Consider the following 26,142-nt stretch of genomic DNA (forward strand, 5'->3'; position numbering starts at 1 on the left):
TTTTGTAATTGGAATTGATCGTCTGATGATTTTACTAGACAGTACATTACAGCATCATCTGCAAACAATCTGAGGGGGCTGCTCAGAGTATCACCTAGATCATTTATGTAAATCATGAACGGCAGAGGGCCTATGACACTACCTTGCGGAACACCAGATATCACTTCTGTTCTACTCGATGATTTACTGTCTATCACTACGAACTGTCACCTCTCTGAGAGGAAATCACGAATCCAATGACTCAACTGAGACGATACTCCATATGCACGCAATTTGATTATTATTCGCTTGTGCAAACTATGCCCAAGTGACCGTGGTACAACAAAGACACAGCTCCCCACTGGAAAGAATTAGGAATAACAACCCATGCATCATCATTTTCTCTGTGCCGCTACAGAGCACCTCACCCCATGGATAGAGTGTGACAATGTAAGAAGTAGTAACATGCAAGTTTGTGGGAAAATTTCTTTCAAACTACTCGGTCACCGACAGCATGTGTATTGCAAAACTACACAAAGAGCTGGATCAGAAGCAGTTTCTCCAGCAATTTTCCCAAAAAAAAAAAAAAAAAAAAAAAAAGGAAAATTTTGAAGGCTTTCAAAATCTTGAGTGTCAATTTGATAACATGATACCTCAGAACCAAGCAAATGCTGTGTTGATACTGGCTGGTAACTGAGACAAGTCAGCATTTAAATGTTATGCAGTGAGGTCCTTACAAAAACTTGTATTGATAATTAGACAATAATAGAACCCAGTGTTGCAATTTTTGTACTGTCCGTGGTGGGGCAGGCTTGGATGGATTGAACAAAGCCCTTAAAGGCCAATGATCAATAATCAAACATAACTTTTGACTGAACAAATGCTTGGAACTTGGGTAACATTGTAGATAATGGTGAGCACGTCTTTTTCAAGTGGACTGTAATTACACTACGCTTTGTTGAGAGATTTTTAGGCAAAAGCAATGGGCCTGTCAGAAGAAACAGTTCTGTGAGAAAACACAGCTCCAGTCCTGTAAGAAGACACATCCACAGCCAACACAACAGCCTTAGCTGGATCAAAATGAATCAAATTACAGTGACTTAATAATGCCTCCTTTAATTGCTGAAATATGTCCTGACATTCGTGGGACCTCATAAAGGGAATACCTTTCCAGCGTGACCAGTTTAGCAGAGCAGCAATTTGTACAGCATTTACAATGGATTTAATATAATACAGAAGCTTCCCCATGACAGCTTAGAGATCCTTAATGTTATGGAACAGGTCTTTAATTGCAGACAAGTGCGAATTTGCAGGATGAATATACTTTGTGTTTATAACATGTCCTAAATATTCAAGTTCGTCTTGGAAGAAGGAGAACGTTTTCTTGTTCCAATTTAAGTCAGCTTCAGTGAGCACTTTAAATAAATACTCTAAATATGCCAACTGTTCAACAGGTGTACAATCCATGACAACAATATCATTGAGATAGTTTGTTCAAGAAGGGACTGTGACTGTTATTTTAATTTTCTGTGGATCATGATGTATGCAGTAGCTGGCAACTGCTGATGCGACAGCTTCTGGTACTGGACACTTTTAACAGTGATGCGGTATGCCTTCCTTAGATTCCAGACTACAGACTGCCCTGCTGAGAAGCTCCTTATAATTTCACTAACATCTTCTGTGCAACGTGTAAGCTTAAAATTCAGCTTAACTATAGAAACACAAACAGCATACATTTCAGCTGATCCAGCTGTTACATACCATTTTGATCCGAATTTACAACATTATTGTAACTTCACTTCCGGCCACTTCCTTTAACAAACATACATTTCCCACAAATTACAGAGCAACAGTCCTTTATGCATGCATGTCTTTGTGTCTGGAAGTCTAACTGGCATACTGTTTTTCCAGGGCATGCTCTACTAAATTCATCATCTTCAAAAAAATTTACTGTCACTTGTGACTTATGCTGGTAATTGTTTTCTTTGTCAATTTTCTGGAAATACTAGAATTTGGAGGGCAGCGTGGAGGGTAAAAATCGTAGAGGGAGACCAAGAGATGAATACACTAAGCAGATTCAGAAGGATGTAGGTTGCAGTAGGTACTGGGAGATGAAAAAGCTTGCACAGGATAGAGTAGCATGGAGAGCTGCATCAAACCAGTCTCAGGACTGAAGACCACAACAACAACAACTAGAATGCCCTTCTGTGCCTTAAGCTTTTGAGCACATTCCATCATTCTTTCTGATACTAAAAAATGTTTTGCTGTTTATCTGATTGTCCAGCTTACAGGTGCCAAAGTTAAAATTTGTTTCTGTTCTTTATGACTGAATTACTGCATCTTGCCCTGCATTCAGTCAACATATGTTCATAGTCAGCACTATTTTTCCACATTGCTTACTTTTACTGGCTTGTTCAGTCTGCTGATTTACACCTGTAGCATTTGCAGTTTGATTTCCAGACACACACTGTACCTTTTGAATTTTCCACATCGCATACTGATGCATAGCTCTGGTACTTACTGTTCGTTTCAGGTATGAAACACCAATTGATGGTAAGCTAGTGTTTAACTATTCATTTGGTGTGAAGTCCCTATCTGAATGTAATGATGAGCCTCCAGATACTCATTTTATACAGTCTTGCAAGGTGGACAAATTTTTTGACATGGCTTTATGTTACGAACAAGCTGCTGCTGCTTCTCCTCCACCCCCTCCTTCTTCAGATCACAAGCTTTATCTGTTGTTTCAGTCTCAACTGTCCTGATACCTAGAGCATTTTTTTCCCTATCTTATTGAGTCAGAAGCAGAGCTTCATGGTGGAGACAAACTTGGAAATATTGTCCAGCTTTTCTTCAGAGTGTTGGACTAGTAAGTCGTGTTCACATACAGGTCAGTAAAAATTTTCAAAGCAGCTTTGTTTTTGTTTTGCATAGAAAATTACATAACACATTGATGATCCAGCTCTTTGCCCAGTTGAGCAGGAAGGCAAGGTGTTCCCTTCTGTGTCCATTCCTGTTCAATCACAAAAGTATTATGTTTAAAACATCATTGGCTCAAATTGCAACAAAACTGCAACTGAATGAAATTATGCATATTTTATAAAACCAGAATAAAACATGACAAAAATATACTTATGTAGTTATGCAAAAAATAATCAAAACTTGTATTATTTCAAATATAGATCAGATTATAAACCTTGCATGATCTTATGAATCACATAAGAGCTACACTGAGCCAGACTACTCGCTTCCTGTGCAGCAAAAACAACAATAAAATGCAGATCGTTTGAACAAGGCCTCACAAGAATGAAACAAACAAATATGCCCAATAATTAAAGTATGTGTTGACATAGATATTTTCTATAAAATGTATTCTGCGTGAAAGTAATTGATTAAAAAGTTAGAGATACTATATTTATATAAAAGTGTTACTTTCAAACCCATAGCTGTTTAACGGACTCAATTTCACCTAAAAATCACAAGGTGCACTTCGTTATAGAGAATTAAATACCCTGCAATATTGATTGTGAATGTGTTTATCATGGAATACCACACATAGGACAGATTGTTTGGCTAAAACACTTGACAGGATGTAACCCAAAAAATTACATTTCTAAAATGTGAAAGTCTTAGATTATTAGAGACACAAAAAATAAGATACTATCCTTTTTACTGATTATTTATGCCCTTTCATTTTTTATTAAAAGAATTTTGTAGAGCTACACACTTAAGATATTTAAAAAATAAAGTACTAATTTTTCGCAGTTTTTCGAGTTTTTCCTCTCTCAAGCCCACATTACCTTCCCATGCACTGCTAAACAATTTTAAACCACAATAAAAATATATACTTGAGTGACAGATGAATAGTATTTTCATTGCACCTCCACCTTGTCATTGTTTTTGAGGGCCTTGTATGCTTGCATTCCAAAACAAAATTTGGTTTTAGGTGGTTTAGAACTTGGTCTTTTTTAATGAAAATGGTGTAAAAGAGTTTGCAGAAAATACTTTTTTGCAAAAGTGGGCCATAAATACTCACTTGTAAAGCTTTTGTAAAAATTGTCAACTTCACTCTCATTTTGTAAATTATTGGGGAGCAATAGGAGAATCAAATCTTATATTGTAAAACCTTGTGTTGGTAAGTTATTACTTGCAAAGTTTCAGGTTTATCCCACGATTACTTCAGAAGATATGAAAAGCTAAATGTCACATTTTTTAAGATGCTATTAGTTTGGCTGACTTTGCTTCTATTTGTCTATGCAAATTGCTCATGAAAGCTTTTTTTATTATTCCACTTAAGAGAATACAAAAATTTGTTCAAGAGGGCATAGTTTTATTATTATTTTTTTTTTCCAAGAAAATATTTCCATAAATATTATGTCTCAAAGTTTCCGAAAGCTCAGTGGTGCACTGTTGGAAACTGTACTATGGTGTCAAACAAATAATTATAGTGCTGCAGGTATTACATAGTGTGTCTAAAAACCTCGCTGAATACTATCAGACAATAAACAAAAGAAAAGATACAAACAAATGTTCTTTATTGCCCTTCAAAATAGTCACCACCAGCTACAACACACTTTTTACAACATTCATAGAGCTTCTGGAAACTATCAGCAAAGGCCTTCTGTGGGATCAACCACAGAATGGCTGTCACACGATCTTTGATGGCATTCACGTCCTCACAACGATCACCTTTCATGGCTGCCTCCAAGTAAGGAAAGAGGAAGAAGTCCGCAAGTGTCAGATCAGAGGATTACGGAGGGTGTTCAAGAACAGTTACCATCTTCTTGGCCAGGAATTGGTGCACACGGATCACACAGTGTGCAGGGCATTACCATGGAGCAGCATCCATTTTCCAGTCCTGCGAAACTCTGGTTGAACCCGCCAGATATGCTGTAGCAATTGGTTCAGAATGGACTGGTAAAATGCAGCATTATTAGTTTGACCTGCAGGAACAAATTCCTTGTGGATGATGCTGCTGTTGTCGAAGAAGGCGATCAATAGTGTTTTCACCTTGGATTTTTGCAGACTGCTTTTTTTTTGTAGAGGAGAAGACAGTGAACACCATGACATCAATTGCCGTTTTGATTCCATATCGAACTGGTAGCATCAGGTCTCATCTCCCGTGATAATGGTGTTCAGAAGCAATGGATCCTGGCCGCACATGGAAATGAAATCACCAGCAGTTTTCATCTGTTTTGCTTTTTGCTTGTCTGTGAGCTTGTGCAGTACAAATCAAGAGCAGATCTTCCGCTTAACCAAATGATCGCGGACGACGGTGTGCACTGTATCCTTGCTAATGTCCAATTCCTCCGCAATCAATCATTTGTCGCCAATCTTGTGCCAGCAATTGTCACACTTTCTCGATCTTTTTTGGGCTTCTGCTTGTCGATGCCTGACTTGAATGTGACTCATCCTCAGTTGTTTCCTTCCCTTCACAGACGTGGTTAAACCATTCGTAAACACATTTTCTGCTCACGGCTTCCCTTCCGTACGCCTGCACCAACATTCCATCTATCTCCATTGCAGTCTTCCCCAATTTGTAGCAGAACTTGATGTTTACACGTTGCTTCATTGCACTGTGACACTTCCTCTCACACTGACTACGTCAAACTGGTCACAGTATATTTACACAACCAGTGACCTGCAGTGCATGCCATGTATCGATTCTCCTCAAGTCTCTGAAGACCCATGCGCATGCATGCACATATGCACCAAGTTGCCGTTCAGATATGACACCATTCACCAAACTTTTTACACACACCATGTATATGTTCGTGGAAGTTAAACTTTACCAAAGGTGATTGAGAACGTGTGTGAACTTTTTCACAAAATTTCATCAAAATCTGTGATGGTTGCATGGGAACTGTTTCCAAAATTAGATCTGTTGGCATGGAATGGCCCCTGTGAAGCATCTGTCAGCAGAACACATAAATGCATGATTGTTAAGTATATAATGCTGTAGTTCCCTTGTTTTTGAGTTGGGAGTGTACTGTTAATTCCAACTAAATACTCTTTTTACTTGATGGGCCTATGTCACACTTTATATTTGTGGTAGAAAAAAGAAATTTGTGGAGTGATCATTTATAAGTGAAAGTACAGGAAAGCATATCGGAGAATCTGTTAGGCCACTCCACAAGACTTTTTTTTTAGTTAATTGTCACACATGATGCAGTTACTCCCACACATCAAATGCAAAATTTGTGTGGTTCCAATCACGCATATGGAATGTGTGCTGAAATGTAGTACGGGCACAGCTTTCAGACGTACTGACAAATGAAGTTAAAAGAAGTAGAGATATAAGTCAGCACAGAATTGTGTAAGAAAGAGCAGAGAATGGACTCTGATGATGCCATGTAATTTTTCAAAATATTATTATTATTATTATTATTATTATTATTATTATTGTTATTATTATTATTGTTATCATCATCATCATCATCATCATCTTACCTTTCTCAGACCTTAGGTCTGGTTAAAAATGGAAAGTGACGCGGACCTTGATCATGTGTAACTTCCTTTTAACTGTACGGTATATTTTACATTGCATTTAGGAACTTTCGGGTAATTGAACATGTATCAATAATTACAGATATCTGTAGTTGTGTATATAAGTTTGGATGTAGCTGTATTGCGTTGATGTACTGGTGTATATTGTGTGGTATGACTCTTGTAGTTGATAGTATAATTGGTATAATGTCAACTTTATCCTGATGCCACATGTCCTTGAGTTCCTCAGCCAGTTGGATGTATTTTTCAATTTTTTCTCCTGTTTTCTTCTGTATATTTGTTGTATTTGGTGTGGATATTTCGATTAGTTGTGTTGATTTCTTCTTTTTATTGGTGAGTATGATGTCAGGTTTGTAATGTGGTGTTGTTTTATCTGTTATAATGGTTCTGTTCCAGTATAATTTGTATTCATCATTCTCCAGTACATTTTGTGGTGCATACTTGTATATGGGAACATGTTGTTTTATTAGTTTATGTTGTATGGCAAGTTGTTGATGTATTATTTTTGCTACATTGTCATGTCTTCTGGGGTATTCTGTATTTGCTAGTATTGTACATCCGCTTGTTATGTGATCTACTGTTTCTATTTGTTGTTTGCAAAGTCTGCATTTATCTGTTGTGGTATTGGGATCTTTAATAATATGCTTGCTGTAATATCTGGTGTTTATTGTTTGATCCTGTATTGCAATCATAAATCCTTCCGTCTCACTGTATATATTGCCTTTTGTTAGCCATGTGTCGGATGCGTCTTGATCGATGTGTGGCTGTGTTAGATGATAAGGGTGCTTGCCATGTAGTGTTTTTTTTTTTTCCAATTTACTTTCTTCGCATCTGTTGATGTTACGTGATCTAAACGGTTGTAGAAGTGGTTATGAAATTGCAGAGGTGTAGCCGACGTATTTATATGAGTGATTGCTTTGTGTATTTTGCTAGTTCCTGCTCGTTCTAGAAAGAATTTTCTTAAATTGTCTACCTGTCCATAATGTAGGTTTCTTATGTCGACAAATCCCCTTCCCCCTTCCTTTCTGCTTAATGTGAATCTTTCTGTTGCTGAATGTATGTGATGTATTCTATATTTGTGGCAGTGTGATCGTGTAAGTGTATTGAGTGCTTCTAGGTCTGTGTTACTCCATTTCACTACTCCAAATGTGTAGGTCAATATTGGTATAGCATGAGTATTTATAGCTTTTGTCTTGTTTCTTGCTGTCAATTCTGTTTTCAGTATTTTTGTTAGTCTTTGTCTGTATTTTTCTTTTAGTTCTTCTTTAATATTTGTATTATCTATTCCTATTTTTTGTCTGTATCCTAGATATTTATAGGCATCTGTTTTTTCCACCGCTTCCATGCAGTCGCTGTGGTTATCCAAAATGTAATCTTCCTGTTTAGTGTGTTTCCCCTTGACTATGCTACTTTTCTTACATTTGTCTGTTCCAAGAGCTGTATTTATATCATTGCTGAATACTTCTGTTATCTTTAGTACTTGGTTGAGTTGTTTATTTGTTGCTGCCAGTAGTTTTAGATCATCCATGTATAGCAAATGTGTGATTTTGTGTTGGTATGTTCCAGTAACATTATATCCATAATTTGTATTATTTAGCATGTTGGATAGTGGCAGAACCAGAAAGGACTTAATGAGTCTCCTTGGTATATTCCGTGCTTAATCTGTATTGGCTGTGATGTGATATTATTTGAATTTGTTTGGATATTAAGTGTGGTTTTCCAATTTTTCATTACTATGTTTAGGAACTGTATCAATTTAGGATCTACTTTGTATATTTCCAATATTTGTAGTAACCATGAATGGGATACACTATCAAAAGCTTTTCGGTAATCAATGTATGCGCAGTGTAGCGACGTTTGTTTACTTTTAGCTTCTGCATCTACTATCAGTTGCTCTTTACATCCTCGTGCTCCTTTGCAACAGACGTTTTGTTCTTCATTTATAATTTTGTTCTGTGTTGTATGTGTCATTAATTTCTGTGTAATGACTGAAGTTAATATTTTGTATATTGTTGGTAGGCATGTTATGGGGCGATATTTAGCTAGGTTTGGTGTGTCTGCTTGGTCTTTAGGTTTCAGATAAGTTATTCCATGTGTAAGTGTATCAGGGAATGTGTATGGGTCTGCAATGTAACTGTTAAATAATTTAGTTAGATGTGAATGTGTTGAGGTGAACTTCTTTAGCCAGAAATTTGCTATTTTATCTTTTCCAGGGGCTTTCCAATTGTGCGTAGAGTTAATTGCTCGGGTGACTTCGTGTTGCAAAATTACCACTTCAGGCATTTGTGGTATCATCGTGTATGTGTCTGTTTCTGCTTGTATCCACTGTGCATGTCTGTTATGTTGTACCAGGTTTGACCATATGTTGCTCCAGAAGTGTTCCATGTCTGCTATGTTTGGTGGATTGTCTATTTTAATGTGTTTGTTATCTACTGTCTGGTAAAATCTCTTTTGGTTTGTGTTGAATGTTTGGTTTTGTTTCCTTCTATTTTCACTTTTTTTGTATCTTCTAAGTCATTTGGCCAATGCTTGTAATTTTTGCTTCTTTTCATGTAATTGCTCTATCGCTTCTTGTTGTGAGATTTTACCTAAACTTTTTCGTTTTTTGTCTGATATTTCATTTCTTATAAATTGTGTTAGCTGTCCGATGTCTTTTTCTAAGTTTTTCTATTCTGATCTGTAACCTGTGTTGCCATGCTGGTTTTGTGGGCTTCTTCGGTGTGTTCGTTGGTTCTGATCTCTGCCTGGTGCGTATATTTAGTGTAGTGAGTGCTCCTATATAAACCAGTAGTTGTAACTCTTCCATAGTTGTATTTTCATTTATTTTGTTGTGTATGATTGTGTTGACAGTTGTTATTGTTGTTTCGACTTGTGGGTTATTTGGTGGCCTATGCAAGAATGGTCTAATGTCTTGTATTTGTGTCTTTGTATTCTATATATGTCAGCTGAAATTTTTCTTCTGTATCTAACATATGTGTCACTTCGTGTTCTATTTGTGCTTGTTCTGGTGGCTGTCGTAAGATTTCGTTTTCCTCTGATTGTTTAATTGATGCGTGTTGTTCTTGGTTTGTTTGCTCTGGGATGTTTGAGTCCATTACTGTATTTTCTTCTTCTTCTTCTTCTGACTGCACATTATTTTGTTCCAGTATTTGTTGTACTTGTTGTTTGATGTTTTCTAATTCTGACTGGGGAATCCTGTTATTTTTGATTATTACACGGATCTGATCAGCTAGTCGTTGTTCTGTTAAAAATTTTAATTCTGGGTATCTGGTAATAAATCTTGTGTATACTTGTGATCTGTATCCAGTTGTCTTGGTTCCTAAGTTTGTTGCTTGGTAATAACAGAACATGAGGTGTCGGTTAACTTCATCAGACCATCTCATCCTCTGTCGTTGTTTTCCTTCTAGGGTAGTTGCAGGAAGCATGTCCTGCAAAACACCTCTATTTGGATTTAAATCATTTTCCGTGTGGCTAGCCGTGTCGTTACCATTGTGGACGGGCATAGGGTTCAAGCATCGTCCCCGACCATGACAGCGCTTGTCCGAGGCTCCATTAATTCTGTCCTGAACCAACTAATCACACTAAAAGGGGGGTTAGCCCTATTAGTGGTTTGTTCTTTTCGTTGCCTTTTACGACTGGCAGAACATACTGGAGGCCTATTCTTTTCCCGGGCCTCCACGGGGTTTACTATTACAAGAAGTCATGATTTGCATATCTTAGGCAGTAGTTATCACTGACAGCATTATCATATTTATTACGATACATAATCATTTTGTAGAAGAGACAGTCTCTTAGACATGTCATACATTACAAAAAAAACAAACGAAAAGCTTGTCAAGGAGTTATTAAATTAAGCCTCGAGCAGGTGCGTCATTTTTCATAACACGAGCAGGCATGTGTCGTACCTTGTACACATGTAAAGAGTAGCTGTCTTTATATTACCAGGGTAAACATGTATAAGCACACTCACAGTTTATCTTAGTTTAATTAAACGACAGTAAAATAAATTTACACGAGTTAAAACACTGTTGAGTTAATCAATAATGAAATAAACTTTTGGTATATCTTTATGGACAGGTGTTACATCACAATAATGATCCATTCAAAGTATTAAGCAGCACAGTTGCATCAGATGCCAGCCAACCACTTATTCAATTACTAATTACTCATAGATAGCTACCTCATCATGAGATCATGTGCTAGTTCGTAATCTGGGTCATTTTCTTGCACAGATTGTAAATTTTTTCTCACCTAGCTCAATGTTTGTTTTATATTACTGCTGCTCGCTTGGACATGTGACACCACAATTTTTCACTGTGTTAGCTGAAACAATAGTGAAGGAATAGGTATAGACTTGGAATAGTGAAACAACAATGGAATCATGCAAAACAATTGTATTTGTGGTTGGTGCACTTTTTACACAGGTGCAGCTGTTCAAGGGTTAAGCATGACATATTAAATTTTATAAATTTATCTTTTTAAATACATAGTGTGTGTGAAAGTTTGGATCAGATTCAATATCAGGTATGTTGTAGGTTGCACCACCTTTGTTGAATAAAAGAACTGTGTAGTTTAGAATATTGTGGATGCAGTGAATTTCTATCACATCATTGAGGTAAAGCTGCTAAGACTTTATCTGTTAATTATAATTGTAATGGCATAATGTGTGTGTTAAAGATATTTAATAGTATGTAGTGGTAAAATGTATAAAATGATGAAAAGACAAGTGTTTTGTCTTGGCTGAATACACTTTAGTGGCTTGTTAAATTTTCTGTAGTGCACAGAAAGACAGAACTTTTCATGCAATGTTTTCATTTTGTTCCACATGTGCTACAAACTAAATAAAAGGAATCTGGTTGCTAGCCAGGATGTTTTTAATACTGATCCAGAATTTTCAAGTTTAATTATGACAGATTGTGGGAATTTGTATATGATACTAAAGTGAAGAAGCTGTGTTTAGAGGGTACACTTGGTTTGCTAGAAGATTGTTAGACTGGAAGCAAGTTGTTGATGTCTCAATGGACACCATAGATGAAAATTGTTAATATATAAACGTGCCTGATTCCATACAATTAGCAAGACCTGTGTACACTGTGACACCTATACGACTGGAACCAAACTTGCATAAACCTCTTTGTAGTGAAGGGACAAAGAAAAGTGTCTCATTAGACGAATATCATTTTCATATCTTCAGCTGTGCACCTCTCTGAGATCAGGGAATCCCAGACACCCGTGAGCTGTCCTCTGTGAAGCACAATTTTGCCTCCCTTCATATTTGAGTGCCCGCAGGCCACTGGACTGAGTAGGCCCACAGTTGTCAACTGATTAAATGCAAATGCTGCTTGGTTGCATAGCTTAGTTCACAGGCTGGCAGGATGGTAATAGTTCATCTATTACTTGTTGTCCTTAATACCTAGTATCTTAGCTTGTATGTACTTTAAGGTATGCAATGACTGAAATTTCTTTAATGTTTTTCTGGTTTTATAGAAATGTGAGCAAGAAGCAAACAAAGGGAAGTTTAAACTACGAGATATACTGTCTGTGCCAATGCAGCGTATCTTGAAATATCCCTTACTTCTGGAGAAACTTATAAGTGAAACACAAATTGTAAGCCATTTTTGGAATATTACATAGATTATTTGTTATGTTCTTTTCCTTTAGTACTGAAAATTCGTTTTTGATTTTTTTCATGCTGAAACATTTTTATGTATAATCAGAATCATGAAGATTACAGAGGACTGGAAAGAGCAAAGGAAGCTATGGTTGATGTAGCTCAGTATATAAATGAAGTTAAAAGGGACAGTGATACCTTGAATATCGTCCAAGATATACAGGTAGGTTTGCTTTTAATGACACTCCCATATAAAATGTGTATTTCATTTAATATGTATGGTTCTATTTATTATTAGTTCACAACTGTTGACAAATATTTAATAGAAAATGATAACACAATTTTCATATGCACAGTAAGATGAAAATTCGGATGACTATTCTATATTGTACTGGTTACACTCATCACATTGTGAATATCTCTGGAAATTCTGTAGGTTAGAAAACATATTGCTATTATCACACTGTAGAACTGAAAGTATCTTGTGCCCACGTGACAATGGCTGAGGAGTCAAACACTCATGGCCACTTGACACAACTGGAAGCCCAAGAACATTTTATTGGACGTTACTACTGTGAGACTCTGCATTCCTATACCTCCCACATATTTAATGAGAAAAGTTTTACACAATGCACTCAACTGTCTATGGCTCAGTTTATTTCAATATTTGGTGTATCTACAAGACAATAAGAACTTTAACCAAGAAAACTTACACACAACACACACACACACACACACACACACACACACACACACACACAGAGCTGGTGCAGTAACTACAGAACCAATGCTAACTACTGTGCCCTGTGCCAAACAGAGGAACTAGCTTCTATACCCTACAAAAAGATGCTTTTCCTGGAGCTCATCTGTCAGTATTGTCCTGGCCCATCTTTCCACTGTTCCAATCCACAATAGTCAACAGTGGCCCCTATCCTGAAGTCATTGTTACCCACATCATTTGTCTCTTGTGGCAGCTGCTTTCCCTGAATCGAGATACTAATGGCACCAGGATGTACCCTTGATGTTGTGCCATGACAAAGCACATTGTTTGCACTTCCATAGAGATGAAGTACTTCACACATCAGACATGATGCTCAGTCTGCAATTGTATGGACTGATACTGCACGTTTTGCTCATGTTTCATTTGACTGTCACACTGATAGCCAGTATAGGGTCACATGGCCTCCCCGCCCAGTAACTATCTTCAAGTTTATTTTTCATTAATATAATTTTAGTAGATCAGTGATATTAATTATTATAATGGCTCAGTCTTGTTGTATAGCAACATTTTTACAAATTTTTACAGGATAGTATATCAGACTTGAACTTGCCAGAAAATAAGTCATTGAAAGATTATGGTCGCTTGTTGTATGATGGGGAAATGCGAATTAAGGCTCATGATGACCAGAAAGTGAAATGCAGGTAAGCTTATTTGCTGCTTTTTTCAAAAGTTATTCTCTTATATCTTCTTTTCATAATTTTTAGGATAAGGCTATATTTACTGGATGTTCTGATCATATATATGATCTGGCAGACATTCTTCCTGCATGCCCCGTTTTACTTTGTTGCTGCCTATTTTTGGGACAGAAGGATTCTCTTATAATGTCAGTATTTTCACATTGTCACAAATAAATGCAAAAGTTTTTCATAGAAATTTTAGCCTTATTGTTTCAGCTTCATTTCCCAATAGAAATTAATTTTTAAGAAATGCATAAACATAGAAAGTTTTTACAGATTGCACTTGCAATTCTCATTATTTGACATACTGAAATTCAATGTGGTTTCTTTATGTGCTTAAATTGAAATCATTCATAACTTCTTTTGTTTCAGATATGTTTTCATCTTTGATAAAATAATACTGCTGTGCAAGCAAATTAAGTCAACACGGGTGAGTTTTAATAAGAACTTCAGCCTTATTGCTTGAATGTTATAACAGGGTGTATATGACCCAGAACAACCAGGAGATTCAGGAAAAACCCACGAACTTTTTCATCTGGGAGAAAACTGGGAAAAACCCAAGAATTTTTTAGAATTCTGGGAATTTTTCATTGAGTTTTCTGTTAAATTTTTGTAATTTTGACTGGTAAAAACCGATACTCTAACAAAGGATATTACTGTATCCTGCTACTGCAGAATAATACTTCATCAATAAAACATAAATGAGAGAAAAAACCGAAAATAACTTAAATTGCAAAGGAAATGTGCCATATACAACAACAGCACACAGTGTTCATGCAAGCGTCTGCCAACAGCAAAATGTGTCAAAGGCTTTAGGAAGACTATGCAATGCTTTATAACAACAAATTGCCTCTGATGAGTGTGAAGTCACAACTGTTTACATTTGATTTGTTTTAGCAGTTACGAGCGGGCCCACGCACATGTGCAGTTGAGTCACATTTGAGTAGTAGATTCTCCCGCTTCTGGCTACAGGAATGTGTCTGTTGGCTGTGCAAACAGTCGCAGCAAGCAGCTAGATCCTACCAGGAAAAGGGGGCGCCAAATTCATATCCTTGAGGAAAAAAAACTTGTTTCACAAAGTACCCAGCATCCAGCACATGTTTGTCTATTGATTATTCATACGATTTTGAAACGCATCCCTGTTGGTTTTTGAACATTTTTGAACACATTTTAAGTTGATTTCTGAATGAATCATAAGTTGATTTTTGAATGCATGTATAGTATACATGATGTCTCTGTCAGGAGTATCCTTGTTGTATCTAGAAATAAACTTTCCACAGACCAAACAGGACGGGGCTATACAAGCTGAGCCGAGAAATGCTGAATGGATGAATGCCAATCACTGTCTGGTTATGTGGTTGATTGGGTTTGCGAATGATCAGCATTGTTATAATTACAAACAAAATCCATAGATTCAGACTGCCAGAATGGAAATAAACGACTAACAGGAATAACATCTACATCTACATACATACTCCGCAATCCACCATACGGTGCGTGGCGGAGGGTACCTCGTACCACAACTAGCATCTTCTCTCCCTGTTCCACTCCCAAACAGAACGAGGGAAAAATGACTGCCTATATGCCTCTGTACTAGCCCTAATCTCTCTTATCTGATCTTTGTGGTCTTTCCGTGAAATATAAGTTGGCGGCAGTAAAATTGTACTGCAGTCAGCCTCAAATGCTGGTTCTCTAAATTTCCTCACTAGCGATTCACGAAAAGAACGCCTCCTTTCCTCTAGAGACTCCTACCCGAGTTCCTGAAGCATTTCCAAACACACGCGTGATGATCAAACCTACCAGTAACAAATCTAGCAGCCTGCCTCTGAATTGCTTCTATGTCCTCCCTCAGTCCAACCTGATAGGGATCCCAAACGCTCAAGCAGTACTCAAGAATAGGTTGTATTAGTCTTTTATAAGTGGTCTCCTTTACAGATGAACCACATCTACCCAAAATTCTACCAATGAACCAAAGACGACTATCCGCCTTCCCCACAACTGCCATTACATGCTTGTCCCACTTCATATCTCTCTGCAATGTTACGCCCAAATATTTAATCAACGTGACTTTGTCAAGTGCTACACTACTAATGGAGTATTCAAATATTACGGGATTCTTTTTCCTGTTCATCTGCATTAATTTACATTTATCTATATTTAGAGTCAGCTGCTATTCTTTACACCAATCACAAATCCTGTCCAAGTCATCTTGTATCCTCCTATAGTCACTCAATGACGACACCTTCCCGTACACCACAGCATCATCAGCAAACAGCCACACATTGCTATCCACCCTATCCCAAACATCATTTATGTAGATAGAAAACAACAACGGACCTACCACACTTCTCTGGGGCACTCCAGATGATACCCTCACCTCCGATGAACACTCACCATCGAGGACAACGTACTGGGTTCTATTACTTAAGAAGTTTTCGAGCCACTCACATATTTGGGAACCAATCCCATATGCTCGTACCTTAGTTAGGAGTCTGCAGTGGGGCACCGAGTCATGTACATATTGCAAAAATGAAATTACAAATATTTGATAAACAACCAGAGAAAATGCACCTGATGATGCTTAGTAGGGATGCCCTGCATACAAACATTTGGGTAGAGACATGTGTTTAATGAGAGGAGGACAGGACAGGTGATTGGGTGTGGTGATGTTGAAGGAATCGCATTGACATTTGCTTGAACTGGCTTAGGAAGACCACTGAGAGCTTAAACCACCTGTACAGCTACATTGCGCTGGTACAATCTCCCAGCCTCCTGCAAGGATTGCAGCCTTACTCGGTTGTGTGAAGGATGATTTATTTCTTTGTAAGGCAGGTTTGTATCAGATTCAATGTGGAAATTGTGATAAGTCATTTATATATCAGACAATAGATTCCGTTTGTGAGAGATGTGTACAACACAAAAGATACATGTGCTTACTACAGCCAGGGAAGTTAGCTGTGGCAGAACATTGTATAGATATGGGTCATTTGATGAACTACAGTGACATGAAGATTATAACGTTGTAACGAAGTATCAGTTGGAGCAGTAGGATTTGTGCAACTGTGAATGTGAAATTTGATGGATTATTCATTATGACACAAGAAGTTAAAAATGTACATATTTCAGTGTGTTTAATTTAATGACTTACATGTTGGCAGTAGAGTTGAAGTGAGGAGTGAGATGCCTGAAATATTTATGTACATCTACTTATTCTCTCCAGCTTATAATCTTGGGGTAGTGTCATTTTCATCCGGAGTTTGGTCCCTCTGTATTCTATTCTAACCTCATTCTTTTCCTCTTAGTATTCATCGCCTTGAAAACAGTCTGTTGAGTTGTATCATCTTATTCTTTGACATGCAGAGATAACTTCATGCCACACTTACTTCATATGTACCCATGTAAAACTAAAGTGTTGAAAAGTTTTATTAGTTGATATTGTTTACAGTTTGCCTTTTATATTCATTGTATATATAGTCAACAATTCTATTCCCATGTAGCCAATTTTTAAAAGCATAATGCATATTTCATGATCATGATTCAGTCATTATTTATTTAACATATTCTAGTTCTAGTTACACTGCTCAAAATTTCTTGTGTTTCTTAGTATAATTTACTGTAGTATAATATGAGTTTAATATCTTGGAATGATTAGCTTTGAAGACATATTAAAACCTCTCAGGATTAGTCCAAGTAGTATGTTGGTTCCTCAGGAAATAATTCAGTCTTTCAGTTCAGTGTTTGAAGATGCATGTTCTAGATAGAGTATTTTCTTGGTTTCAGGGTGACCTTTATGCTTTTAGGGAGTACCTTTACTTAAGTGAGTACAAAGTTGAAAACACTATTAACCGTGCTATCCTACGGAAAGATTCAAGGTGGAATTACCAGTGGTTTCTTGTTAAAAAAGGTGAACATACTGCCTTTACTATGTACGCTCGCACAGATGATGCTAAAAGGAAGTGCATAAAAGCAATTGAGGAAGCATTGTAAGTACAAAATTCATATTTAAAAATTTGTATAGAAACATTTTGTTACCCTAACCATAACTTGAATATTTCTGCGTATTATATCAAACATCTCAGACTTAGGGTTATTTACTCATGAAGCAGTTAAATGGCCATTTATAGCATATTCATTTTGTGATGTATCAGCAGTGGAAATGTATTTTCATTTTCTGGCTATAGTCCTCATATTTTTATACATTTCTATCTCACTAACATTGATAACCTATTTTATACTTGCTGCAGCTATATACGGAAAATGTGGATGGCCTGTTGTGCTGCTTTACAAATGGTTACCTATTTTGACCTGAGCATTGTACCCTGCCTTGAGATCTTTCCTGAATTGTGTGTTTACATCTGAACTGTGGTGTACATGCCAGAGCTACAGCAGTAGTATCCTAAAAAAGAAAGAAAACTTTCCATTTCCATCAATTAAGATAGTGCTAAGCTGAATGTAATTGTTTTAGTTCGTAGCTTTGACACATAGCATTTTATTACAAAGCATGGTTTAGAGCATGACAGCACACTTACTTCACACCTCTAATTGTGTAAGTAGTAAACTCCCCAACCCACAGCCTGCCAGCTCCTCTTCCATGCTTTTTAAAAGCCACTGTGCCATGTTAACACTTGTGGCTTGTTTTCTTTTTAAACATCCTCCCATATACAGGGTGTACATAAAGTCCAGGAACTCTTTCAATTATTTATTACACAAGAACTAAACATTGTACAGATGTCATACATATTGCATTTTGAAGAAAAACTGTGAAAAGTTTTTATTTATTTATTTTTTTTTTTTTATGGAAACCGTGAGTGACCTGGCAGACTTCAATACAGGAATCGAATTCTTACCATACCCGTTCCAGCATGGCATTGTTGACTGTGGCAGTTGCTTCCCATATTCTCTCTCAGAGCTCTGCTATATCACGTGGTAGAGGTGGTACATACACCAGATCTTTAATGTGTTCCCACAGAAAAAAGTCACACGGAGTGAGATCTGGTGATTGAGGAGGCCATTTCATGAAACAGCTGTCCCGTTTTGTAGCACGGCCGATCCATCGATGCGGCAGCTCCGTGTTTGCGACTAATGCTGACTATTGGCAAATTACCAAACTATGCTGTGGCAGTATACATGGAAAAAAAAAAACCACACAACTTTCAGGGATTCTTTTCAAAATGACGTATGTATGATATCTGTACAATATTTGGTTCTTGTGCAATAATTGAAAGTGTTCCCAGGCTTTATGTACACCCTGTACATTGCTATGTTTCAGCATTATCTCCATATTTCTGTTCTCATGTTATCTTCCCTCTGCCTCCACTGTTGACTTTAATAACTCAGTGTTCAACACTCTTTTCCATTAATTGCTTCAAATCCCTATTTTCTCTTCTTTTCTTGTTTCATTAATATTTTTCAACTCTTCTTCCTCATTACTTTCCATGACACATTCTTCTTTCACATATATTATGTTTAGTCTGGCTTTATACTTAATGAATATTTTTTTAAGTAGTAATTTGCTTGTGCTTCATTGTCCATGCACACAATAGTTCATTTTGATGTGGAACTGGTCAGTTTAAAGTAAGGACAACTTTGGTCTGGGGAGTATATTTATCAATGTCTGTGATATTATTTTTACTCTTCATTGCTTGCTTGTCAGCCCTGAAAGCATGGAAGCATTCCACATGCTGAATTTTGACAGATGAAAGCTTTAAATTATCCTTGAAGGAGGACTTGGGCCAAAAAAAATAGGGTTTACAATATATCACTTGTAGATGCAGAATGCACAGATTTGCCAGTAATGTGAATGATTGAATAATGCAGAAAAAGACCTTCAGTACTATACATGACCTTCACCATGCAGCATATCTTTTACCACTGAACACTGCATCTTTGTTGTATGTCTAATGGATTATAGTAATGCAGAATTGTTAGCCGAGCAATTGCTTTCTGAAACTGTGTTTAAAAGGTGGTGATAGGAATGTGTGTTTCAGATGTTAGTTTCCAGCCTATCAAGACTGGTAAACCAAGATTAGGTTTGCCACATATTTCTCATCTGTTCCTCCATTTCTTGCCTGCTGATAATGGAAATAAGCATATTGTGAAAGATGGAGGTAACTGCATATTCTTTATAAATCTGGGTTTTTACAATATCTATAACCATTGTTAGGAGCTACAGTGGAACATTGTGCATTATGCAGTGATCTTGGCTTAAACACGAGGATAGCAAACTGGCTGACACCTTTGCGAGGCAACTAATCATATTCTTGATGTAAGCTACATGCCAAGCAGGCGTGTGGCTGTTACAGCAAAGCAATCATTAGTGTTTGACGTCTTGTGCACTTGCCACAACCAGCTGCATTAAACTAGTTGGGACTTCTTTGGTTCTTTCTGAGTCAGCTTCCATTTCCGTAACTATGGGTTGTGTCAACATTTAACCTATAAAATATCATGGACAACTAGCCCTTATGGAAAGCCAAGAATAAAATGTTCTTTACTGACACCTTTCCACAATGTGTTTAAAATAGTTGGAAGCGAAGTTTGATCATGCAGAGAGCTTTCACACTTCTACATCCAGAGGTCTCTTGGAGGTACAGTTATTACAGGGAAATCTGCTGAGAGGTTATCAAATTGCCAAATTTAACAGAAAGCACAACTTCCCAACAAGCTTACTTAAGCTGTTTGTAGTAATCTGATTATGATAGAGATGCACACTACCCTAAATTCTAGTAAAGTATCATTCGAAAACATAATACAAATGAACACTGTTGAAAAGCTAGAAGAGTAATGAGAGCTAATTATTGAAGTGAAAGTGAGAAGACAATTAAAACAACTGATTTAATTCTGGTTTGTAATATGTACACCAGTGGCCCCTGAGCACATTAAGATTTAGTTCATGTGCTTCAAAGTGATATTTTATGTGTTGACCCAATCTGGTGCTTTAAATGCCTATAGTTTAGCCACATTAAAGTGGCATGTAAGGAAAAAGGAAATTGTGATGAAGCCTCTTATGGATTGACTTCATTCCTGGCTCCTCAGTTGTGCTTCATGTGCTCTAAGAACATCTCTGTCTGTCGTAGTGTGTGTCATGTGAATTTGGCGGAAAAAATTATAGCACATCAAAGTGGTAAGGTGGATTCCATTAACTGGAGCATAACAGAAGAAAGCAGATTAATTGCACACCTTACAGAAGACTCCATAATGAATTCTTGTGCACACTTTTGAGTACATTAGCTCCGATTTTCATTATTGGTAATAAAAATTAGGTTCAGCTGATCTGTTATTTGCATAGTCACAATACAAGAAAGAAAAATAACTTTCTGTGTAAGAAACAGTGAACATTTTGGTACTTTTATTAATTAGTTCAATTTAGATCACAAATACTTTTATTTTAAGGTACACATTATTAGTTTCAGCTCATTGGCCACCAACATATCATCTTGATGTCAAACACCAGAGACACTGTGTCTCATCACTGTAATGAAATATACTGTATCATATGTTTAACATTAAGATGATCTGTTGAAAGTCAGTGAACCAAAATTAGTAATGTGTGAAATGATCTAGACGTAATTCATTAAAAAGTGTTATGTACTCTAGTGCAAAGCTATTCAACTAGCTGCCAACCAACATAAAGCAAGAAATTGAGAATCCCCATCAGTTCAAAAGAAAATAATAAAATAAGCTAAAAACATTCCTCATTAGTCATTATCCATGCCTTGTTCAAACTTTCTGATTATCTAGGTTCAAGGGTTGAAAATTTCTGTTAGCTATGTGGTGAGTGGCAACTTTCATAATAAAACTGCTTGACAAGTATTTCGTTTTGTTTTTCTTGTTGTTGTTGTTGTTGTTGTTGTTGTTGTGGTGGTGGTGGTGGTGGTGGTGGTGGTGGTCATCAGTCTGAAGACTGGTTTGGGGCACCTCTCCATACTAGTGTGCCCTGCACAAGTCGCTTCATCTCTAACTACAGCAGCCTTCATCCATTTGAACCTGCTTACTACAGTCGAGGCTTGGCCTTCCTCTACAATTTTTACTGTCCCCACACCTCCCTGCAATACGAAATCAGTTGTTCCTTGATGCCTCAGCATGTTCCTGTCAAGTCACCCCTTCTTTTGGTGAAGTTGTGTCATAAAAGCCTTTTGTCACTGACTTGATTCAGTACCTCCTCAGTGTTTATCCTGTTTACCCATCTTTTATTCACTGTTCTTCTAAAGCCCCACATTTTAAAAGTTTCAGTACTTTTCCTGCCTGTGTTATATATATCATCCTTTTTTCAAATCCAAATAAGACTACACTCCAGACAAGTACTTTCAGAAAAGACTTTCTGACACCTAAATAATGTTAACTTACTTTTCTCTTCAGAAAAGCTTTCCTTACTGTTGTCATTGTGCATTTTACATCCTCTTTGCACCTGACATAATAAATTATTTTACTGTCCAAACAGCAACACCTTTACCTTATCTAATTACACCAGCATCATCTGATTTAATTCAACAACACTACTTCACCTTTGTTTTACAGTTGTTGATATTCATCTCATAACTTGTTTTCAGGAAACTATCTATTACATTCAGATATCTTCCAGATCTTTTCCCATCCCTGCCACAGTTACTGGAAAATGATAAGTTTTTATATCTTCTCCCTTAACTTTAATTCAATTTCCAGATTTCTCCTTGGTTATCTTTACTGATTTCTCCTTGTATAGATTGAATAACTAGTAAGTATTGTAAATAAACCTCAGTTGTTGCATACACAGGTAGCTATTTTATATAAGTAAATATTAACCTATCATTAGGAGATCAACATCAGCTATTTAACTCGACTCAGGAAATAGTAAACTCTTTTTTTCTCCCAAAGTTGTGGCTTTCCTGTTAATTTACTACATTGCATTTGTTGTTAGTACAGTGCACATAGGTTCCTCTGAAAGGGCACGGCCGACTTCCTTCTCCATCCTTCCCTAATCCGATGAGACCGATGACCACGCTGTCTGGTCTCCTTCCCCAAACCAACCAACCAACCAGTGCACATAATAAGTTTCTAAGAGTCGCTCCCTTTTCTTTATGTATATCTTGATGTGTTCCATATCTTCGAAGATTCTCCATTTTAATGTGTCCCCTGAAGCACAATGTGTGATTGGGTGGTTGGGTGGATGCGTGGATGGATGGGTGGCAATACAACAACTATCATTAATGTCATCAGATTCAGTTGTTAGGATACCAGCAAAGAAGGTCTGTGTGTGGACACTTCCCAGGAATGTAGTGCTAGCTGCAAAATCTGTGCTTACAAGTACAGTTGAAATGAAATGTCGTGTGGCTAGGGCCTCCCGTCGGGTAGATCGTTCACCTGGTGCAAGTCTTTTGAGTTGACGCCACTTCGGCTACTTGCATGTCGATGAGAATGAGATGATGATGATTAGGACAACACAACACCCAGTCCTTGAGCGGAAACGATCTCCGACCCAGCCAGGAATCTAACCTGGGCCCCTTGGCATTACATTCCGTCATGCTGACTACGCAGGTACCAGGGCGGACTGCAAGTACAGTTGCCACATCTGTGCTTGCAAGTACAGCAGCAAAAGTGCCCTTTGTTTAAAATCTGAAATCTTCTTCAGACAAACTACAAAGGTAATAGATATCAGTAGTGCACATAAGGCCACGCCTTCCCAACGGATACTCCCATGGGGCCCAGCTAATAACCTGTTGCATGCCAAATCATATCTTTCTTAACTGAAGGTTGTTCTGTGTCACTTGTCCTTAGTTACTATATTGCCTGCATACTTCAGTGAGTATTGTTTGTTTTGATGGTGGATTATTGTGTGTTTCAAACATTGTTAATGGTGGTGTAATCATGTGGACTGCATGTGGGACTCTGAGTGTGATTTGTTGTTCGCCGGCTTTTTATAGGTTCCAGATAAATGTTTCAAATTCTTTTACTGTATTCATATCCTGACTGAAATTAGTGGACCAATTGTCAAAATTAACACCCAAATCGGCTTGAGAGTATTGGGAAGGAAATCCTCTCAATATAACATCTTTAAAACAATAATTTAAGTAAAAGCTCTATTTAAACCAGAATTTAAGTGTGTTTCAGGCCACTAAAGATACCTCACTAAATTAAGGTGCTCATGTCTGGAAAAACAAAATTTGTGTTATTCAGTTGCATATGGGCAGACTGTTGTTAATATAACCTTATGGCCAAGTTTTGTCTAAACAGAAAATTGCTACAAGTAACAGACCATGACAGATATTATTTTCATTAGTTTTTTGCTGTAAATTTTATTGAAAATATGATGATCCACCATATTCCTTATCTTCACAGCAGTTCTTTGCATCTGGCTTGTTTCAGGGATAATATTGAACCAAGCGTTTGCAAAAGCACAGACCATAAATTTCTAATGCACTCATTTGATCGACCATCATCGTGCAATCATTGTAGTAAATTTTTGAAAGGAATGATTTTTCAGGTAAGTAGAACAATTGTTTTTCATGGTGTTGTAATAAAGCTTGACTTTCCCCGCAATTCTTGAAAAAACTAAATTTCTTATACCTAATTAGTTCCTCTTAAATATAAGTAGAATCAGTAAGATGTAAGGCAAATAAATTCTCATAATATTAACTCTCAAAAGCCTTTCAGCATGCTGTATTTTATGTATGATAAACCAATGTATAATGCATTAAAACCTTTTTTATCATTAGCTGCTAAATATGTTTGTTTCCAAATCTTATGGTACACACTGTGAGAATAATTACATTCTTTTCTCATGCTGTGTGGCCAGCTATCATAGAAGTAAGTCATCTTGTTTAATGTACTGCATGATGTGTTCCTACACCTTGAATTCAAAAGTTAATTACATAATAAATTCATTTTACTCTTTTGACTGTAGGTTGTATCCCAACTCCACCCCACTGCATAAGAGGAAAGTGCAACCACACCATTGTGAAGGAGTATCTTGCCTAACTAAGATTTGTGTACAAAAGTGTCAATTATGCATTGATTAGGTTATTTTACCTCCCCATCAAACTTGTTTGATGCAATAGTTTGGATGTCACAAACTGCCTAAAATTTACTGCTGATTATATTGTGATGTGTATAATGTGTGGCACAAGCTTTTATGTTTCTATTTCTCATTACAAAACACACAGCTGAGACAGCAAAATAATGTATGTATTGCTGCAATAGCTAAATAGCCAGTGAATTGTTGCAGTTTGTGTACTGATGCATTTTATTTAATGGTGCTCCAAATTTAAGAAAAAGACTAATGTTGGAAGGTGTAAGAAAAGAATAGCATAGATATTGAAAAACTGACAAAAATTTACAAGCTCACTACATACCGAAACCAGTCTCTCTTAACATTCATACTATTCCTTCTATTATTTCATTTTCATTATGTGTAAATGGATGGTGTGGGGGTAAGTGCACAATATTTTCTTTCTGTTGTAGAACTAGTTTATGGGATTTAAAAATTTCTCATGGGATAAACACAACTCCTTTTTTTCCCCAGGTTTCTTGTCAGTTTAGATTGCTCATAAGTTCTGTGGATACTTGTCATTATTTGAAACTCTATTACCAGTATTTCTGCATATTGAGTAGTTGCATTTGATAAGAATGTGACAAGTTAATACAGTATTTAGAACAAAATGATATGCTTTATAGAACATTTCATTTGGTAATGAATTCCAGTGTCCCAGTATACTCCTTCAGTATTTGGTATATGCAAAAATCTTCTTGTACTGTTCTACTCTTTCCTTCAACGAATTGTAATGATGTGGATGGTACCATTCGCTTGTCATTGGCATTGAAATTAAATATTACTGTGCATTTTTATTTAGTGGAGTATATTTCTCTAGTTTTAAGACACTGTATTTGATTTTACACGTAACAGCATTTTTTCAAACTTAAACTTCTGGTGCTGGAGCATTTTTCACATAATATTATTACGTTTCTGAATAATTTCATATCCTGTAAACAATGTGACATTTCACTTGGTGAGACCAACTAGTCAATCAAATAGCCTCTCAGTATTGTCAGTTGTGTTGATCTCCTTGGAAACATGCTTGCAGAACAAAAGAATTCCCAGTCATATTCCTGATCAAGCCAGATGAGATTTAATGAACAAATCATGTTTTTATTAAATATCTTCCATGATATTTGATTGAGCATAAGGTTAATGGCTGCTGCTCTGTTTTATGGACTATAAGATGGACCTTAATTTTTAAGCAATTTTTTTAAAAAACAACATTTTATTATTATTATGAGATTGCAAAGCCAGACTAAAAAATACTTCTTGGTTTATAAAACCAAATTGACCCTTAAAATCCCAGAAAGTCGCCATCTGAACCTTTTTCTTCTTCCTCTTCCTCCCCATCATCATTGTTGTCGTCTTCACTGCCATCAACGATGGTACTTATGCTGCACTTCTTGAAAGATTTCACAATAATTTCTTCTATCACTCTAGACCACAAGAGTTTTATCTGCTGACATACTTGTTTGATTGTAGGTGGTTTTAAAGCTCCCTTCAGTATGAATTGATATTGGGTTCCATTTGCCATCCATTTGTTCCATTCATCTCTCACATACACTTTAAATGGTTTATTTAT

General features: G+C 36.7%; 1 protein-coding gene across 1 annotated transcript in view; it reads left to right on the forward strand.

Moving 5' to 3' along the window:
- The window catches only part of LOC124721472 (protein vav), a 176,759-nt gene that overhangs the window by 92,018 nt on the left and 58,599 nt on the right, over positions 1 to 26,142 (forward strand). The window contains exons 7-12 of the mRNA XM_047246467.1: positions 11,971 to 12,090; positions 12,201 to 12,317; positions 13,401 to 13,516; positions 13,925 to 13,982; positions 17,333 to 17,535; positions 23,891 to 24,008. Coding sequence (XP_047102423.1) covers positions 11,971 to 12,090; positions 12,201 to 12,317; positions 13,401 to 13,516; positions 13,925 to 13,982; positions 17,333 to 17,535; positions 23,891 to 24,008 — 732 coding nt within the window. The remainder of the gene's footprint in view (positions 1 to 11,970; positions 12,091 to 12,200; positions 12,318 to 13,400; positions 13,517 to 13,924; positions 13,983 to 17,332; positions 17,536 to 23,890; positions 24,009 to 26,142) is intronic.

The sequence above is a fragment of the Schistocerca piceifrons genome, chromosome X (genome assembly GCF_021461385.2).
Source record: "Schistocerca piceifrons isolate TAMUIC-IGC-003096 chromosome X, iqSchPice1.1, whole genome shotgun sequence".
NCBI classification, from domain to species: domain Eukaryota; kingdom Metazoa; phylum Arthropoda; class Insecta; order Orthoptera; family Acrididae; genus Schistocerca; species Schistocerca piceifrons.